The 5,440-nt window shown below is 44.2% G+C and overlaps 2 protein-coding genes across 2 annotated transcripts; both read left to right on the plus strand.

Annotated features, from left to right (window-relative positions):
- The first annotated feature begins 876 nt into the window (after positions 1–876).
- On the plus strand, positions 877–2,239 carry LOC122756663 (uncharacterized protein K02A2.6-like). The gene is made up of 2 exons (XM_044006915.1): positions 877–1,515; positions 1,580–2,239. Exons 1-2 carry the CDS (start codon positions 877–879, stop codon positions 2,237–2,239), a joined length of 1,299 nt encoding a protein of 432 aa, XP_043862850.1.
- Positions 2,240–3,164: 925 nt separating this feature from the next.
- On the plus strand, positions 3,165–4,370 carry LOC122756664 (uncharacterized protein K02A2.6-like). Its single transcript, XM_044006920.1, has one exon. The coding sequence runs from the start codon at positions 3,165–3,167 to the stop codon at positions 4,368–4,370; it is 1,206 nt and encodes a 401-aa protein (XP_043862855.1).
- The last annotated feature ends 1,070 nt before the right edge of the window (positions 4,371–5,440 follow it).

The raw sequence follows: 5,440 nt of genomic DNA on the forward strand, positions 1-5,440 counted from the left end.
ACAACGCCGTTAGTTGTGTGCATTCTTGCTCGTTTACGAATTTCTTGTATTTTAGCCAGTTAGTTCTATTGGATGTCAATGGACAGGGTGAATTTTTCAGATCCGGGAGGGATTCGGCGTTTATATGAATATATGAGATGTTTCTTGTAACAGCAAAGTCAATCAAGTCTGGTATCTTTCTGGGCGCCGGAGAGGCGCAACTAAGCTTGTTGCTTACTTTAATAATTGTATTGTACAACTGTTTTCCCTTAGGGATTACAAGACGAGATCCCCAGTGCGTATGCTTAGCATTGTAGTCACCAGCAGCTATGAAGCGATCCCCTAGTGTGTTGAATAAATCCAAAAATTGGTTTTCAGATATCGCAAAGCGAGGTGGGCAGTATACAGTAGCAAGTGTTATTTGTCCTTTACCCAGCTGTATATTTAAAGATGTTGCCTGTAAGTAGTTTGTCACAAAGTCGTTGCGTATGTATGTTTTATGCGGTTTCTAATCATTACTCCAGTGCCTCCATGTGCTTTACCATCAGGGTGGTTGGTTCCGTGATTGCCTTGTGGCTGTCCTGTTGGCTGATCAACATTTACCTTGTTTTGTTCAGCGAGTGGGAATGGAGTTTTAGGATTTGTAGATGCAAGATGCAAGATGCAAGATTAAGCGCACTTGCAAATGTTACGTTCCAGTTGGTCAGACTGTTTAAGTGGATATCAGGTGTATGTTTTGAGGGTATAATTGTGCTCGGCGTGCTTTGCCCACGCGTCATAGTCACTTTTTGGTGTAGCCGATTTTTTAGATCCTGTGGCGAAAGACATCTATTCAGAGGCCTGACACCGTTGGACACAGAAAGCTTTGGTGATTTCATGCTGCGACTCCGCCAACAAATGCAACGATGTGCATTCGGATCCTCAAAAGCGGAGATTGAGAATATATGTCTAAAGGATAAAATCATAGATGTGTGGGCACCTCTAGACCTCAAGAAAAGACTTCTGGGAAAGGAGTATTCACTAGAGGAAGTGATCGAAGCATGTCAGGTTGAGGAGCAGATCAACAAGGAATCAAAAGAAATGACATCAAGACCAATTGCGAAACCCATCTGTAAAATTACACATCGTGGTTTTAAACAGAGTGCGGAGTGCCCCAGATGTGGAAAATTCGGACACACACACAACGACCCATCATGTCCGGCAAGAAATGTGACTTGCAATAAATGCTTGAAGCCTGGACACTTTGCCAGGAAGTGCCGAACTAACTTGAACGGCCGATTCCTTAAGTCCCAAAGGAATAACCTGAAAAGGCCTCGCACGTATATTCGCTCTGTCGAAGAGGAGGCCACCAGCTCCAAACTCAAAAAGGGCGAGGCACATTGCTTTAAAGTGTCAAGCGAAGATGAAGAGGAGTTCATACGATGCCGAGTGGGAGGCCGTGAAATTTCTTTGATTATTGACTCGGGGTGCAAGTTTAACCCTATCAGCCACGCGGACTGGTCTCTGCTAGTGAAGAGAAAAGCCACAGTCTTTAACGTAAGAACTCATACAGAAAAGCAATGCCTCTAAAAAATTACTACGAGTAATGTATATTTTCGAGGCCCCAATTTCCGTTGAGCCGGGTACCAAAGAGATTCCCTCATTTTACGTGATTGAAAATGGAGAACAATCTCTGCTGGGCCGAGACACGGCTATAGAATTAAAAGTCCTCCGACTGGGAAGAAACATTAACCGTATTGAGGAAATGGAGCCTTTTCGAAAATGGAAAAACATTGAAGTAAGCCTTTCCATAGATTATGATGTGAAACCCGTTCAACAACCAGTGAGACGAATCCCGGCAGCGCTCGAGGACAAAGTCATGGAAAAACTGGATGAAGCCCTGAGTCGAGATATAATTGACCCAGTCACGGGCCCGAGTGCTTGGATATCTCCCATCGTGCTTGCGTTTAAGGAGAACGGGGACATCCGCTTATGTGTCGACATGCGACTGGCAAACAAAGCAATCCTACGGGAATACTACCCATTACCAACTTTCGACTGCTTTATGACCAGACTCAAAGAGGCTAAATTCTTCGCACGCCTAGACCTCAAGGACGCCTATCACCAACTGGTCCTTGATGAATCGAGCCGGGAAATAACAACGTTCATAACTCCAAGGGGACTTTTCCGCTATAAGCGTTTGATGTTTGGAGTAAATTCTGCTCCCGAATTTTTCAACGCCTTCTCGAGCAGATGCTATCTGCGGTACCTAACGCCATGAACTTCATCGATGATGTCATCATCTTTGGCGCAACTGACCTCGAAATCGACAGCGCCGTAAAAGAAGTATGCCAGATCTTCCAGGAAAATAATGTCCTACTGAATAAAGAAAAGTGCATCTGGAAGACAAGCAAACTAAAATTCCTCGGACATATTTTATCCGACAAGGGAATAGAAGTCGACCCTGAGAAAATTGACGTCATCCGATCTTTCAGAGACCCAAAGAACAAAGAAGAAACGCGGAGCTTCCTCGGTTTGGTGACCTACGTCGGGAAGTTCATTCCGGACCTTGCAAGTCATACAGATCCTCTAAGAAAACTGCTGAAAACTGAAAGCAAATTCACCTGGGGCGAAGCCGAGAAAAATGCTTTCAGCAACCTAAAGAATCTCCTATCCAAGGTACCCAAATTATCATATTTCAATCCAAGGCATCGAACACTGGTGATTGCGGACGCCAGCCCGGTTGCCCTTGGGGCTGTGTTATTGCAATTCAAAGTCGACAACGAACCTTTAATAATTACCTTTGCTAGCAAGGCCCTGTCGGAGGTGGAGAAACGCTACTCCCAAACTGAAAAAGAGAGCCTAGCGCTGGTTTGGGCAGTGGAGAAATTTTACTACTATCTGGCAAGCCTGCACTTCGAACTCGTAACTGATCACAAGCCCTTGGAAGCCATTTTCAAACCAACATCCAAGCCCCCAGCTCGCATTGAAAGGTGGCTGCTGCGGCTCCAGGCATATACGTTCACCGTTATCTATAAATCCGGAAGAGACAACATATCAGATGCGTTGTCTCGACTCTGTCAACTACCGGCGGTAGAACTAATCGACCACAAGACGGAATACAGCATCGCATCGTACAGAGCTCTATCCCAAGATCTACGACAATTCATGAAATAGCAGAGTCTTCCAAGAGGGATGAAGAGATTATGGATGCAATCAGTTGCCTGGAGAACGACTCCTGGAAGCCCGATAGTTCAGTGGGCTTCTACCCGTTTCGGTATGAGCTTTCAGCGGTTGGCTCGCTCCTTTTGAGGGGAAACCGCCTAGTCGTGCCAACATCTCTGAGAGTAAAAATACTGGAGTTAGCTCACGAAGGACATCCCGGCGAGACAGCAATGAAACGCCGCCTGCGATCCAAAGTATGGTGGCCACAAATAGACAGAGAGGCAGAAAAGTTTGTCAAAGCTTGCAGAGATTGTTGCCTGGTATCACAAGACATCAGGCCACCCCCTATGGACAGGAATCCTTTTCCCACTGGCCCTTGGATTTGGGTAGCGTCGGATTTACTAGGTCCGCTTCCCAACAATGAATATGTTCTAGTCTTCATTGACTATTTCTCACGATATATGGAGCATAAGTTTCTTAAAACCATATCTTCAACGACCCTGGTAGAGGCAATGAAAGAGATCTTCTGTGGACTGGGATATCCTGAGCACCTACGAACGGATAATGGACGCCAATATGTTAGAGAGGAGTTTTCTAACTACTGCAAAGCGTGCGGCATTAAACAAGTTCGAACCCCACCGTATTGGCCGCAAGCAAACGGGGAAGTTGAAAACATGAACAGAGCCCTTGTAAAACGCTTAAAAATAGCATACGCAAATGGGAAAAACTACAAAGAGGAAATCCAAAAATTCGTTCTTATGTACAACGTAACCCCACATGGAACAACAGGGTCTGCGCCCATAAAGCTGATGTTCAACAGAGTCATCCGTGACAAAATACCGGGCATTGAGGATATCTGCGAGAATACCTTAGACTCTGGAGAGAGAGATAAAGATATTATTGAAAAAAATAAGGGAAAGCAGGCAGCCGACAAAAGAAGAGGGGCAAAGGAAGTCGATATAGAAGTAGGCGACAAGGTGCTTTTGAAAAACGTAGTGTTCCCAAACAAACTTACATCAAACTTCGACAAGACGGAATTTACGGTTTTAGAACGACACAATAATATTGTGGTGATCGAAGGGGGTGGTAGAAAACTAACAAGAAATGCCTCACATCTTAAGAAAGTTCCTCCTGCCCAACGCCGCAACCAGATGACAGCTTACCGGAATCAACACCTACCTCGGAGAACGCAGTACTCCAGGCCACAGAAGGAAGCTTCGGGATCCAGCCACCCCTGCCGCCATTAAAGCTAAAACTTGTTAATAAAGGAGGGATGTGGCGACCGGCGTTGCCAACATCCAAGCATTGGGAGAGCAGCAACGGGAGAGACGCTACCGATCTCCTAGTGTCTGAGTGAGAGAATGTATTACTCCTGAGCGTACTGCCAAGCAGCGTGGATGTGCGAATACCATAGATCTGAATAAACTAACTGAATATATATAACTATAAATCATAACGCGTGTTACTTTTAGTAAGCGGGTCATTACAGATCCTTATATACAGGGCAACCTCTGTAGCTTGCAGTGTGGTTACCTCCGCAGTTACTACACTTTTTCATGCCAGGGTCAGCTTTGTTTTATGGGCAGTTAACTGAGCTGTGATGCTCACCACAAACTACACATACAGTGCGTAGGGTACATTAAGTTTTTGAATGACCATATTCTTTGCAATTTGCACACTGTACGGGTCGCTTATGCGGCTCTTCAACAGAGATTCTACGGTGTAAGAGATATTGCAGCTTATAAATGAGGTAACTCTTGTTTTTCTTTAATGCCTAAGAGTCTGGTTCAAGTTCGACCTTGAAAAGATGTTGTGGCTTTTTATCTTTGTTAAACATGTTGATAACTGATTTCGGCTTAAAACCTTGTTTTATTAGGGCTATTGATATTTCCTCAGGATTTATTTCAGGCTCAAGACCTTTAATAACTATTTGTAGTCCCTTGCTGCTTTTTAGCTGGTACGTATAAAATTTTTTCTTGGTATCGTTGAAGTATTTGGTTAGCGCTCTGAAGTTTACTTTCGTTTTGACTTGCATTTTTTGTATCATGAATATTGCCCTTGGTCAGGGGAATTATGTGGAAACTGTCTTTCCCATTTAAGGTCCATTATTTTGTTTACGAGGGCGCTGGAACTTTTTCTCTGATGTCTTCTTAATGTCTTTGTCAGAATCTAAATCATCGGCCAAAATGGCAAATCGGTTATCATTATTGGGCATGTTAGTTTTTATACCCGTTACTCGTAGAGTAAAAGGGTATACTAGATTCGTTGAAAAGTATGTAACAGGCAGAAGGAAGCGTTTCCGACCATATAAAGTATA

Source organism: Drosophila santomea, chromosome 2L (assembly GCF_016746245.2).
Source record: "Drosophila santomea strain STO CAGO 1482 chromosome 2L, Prin_Dsan_1.1, whole genome shotgun sequence".
Lineage (NCBI taxonomy): Eukaryota > Metazoa > Arthropoda > Insecta > Diptera > Drosophilidae > Drosophila > Drosophila santomea.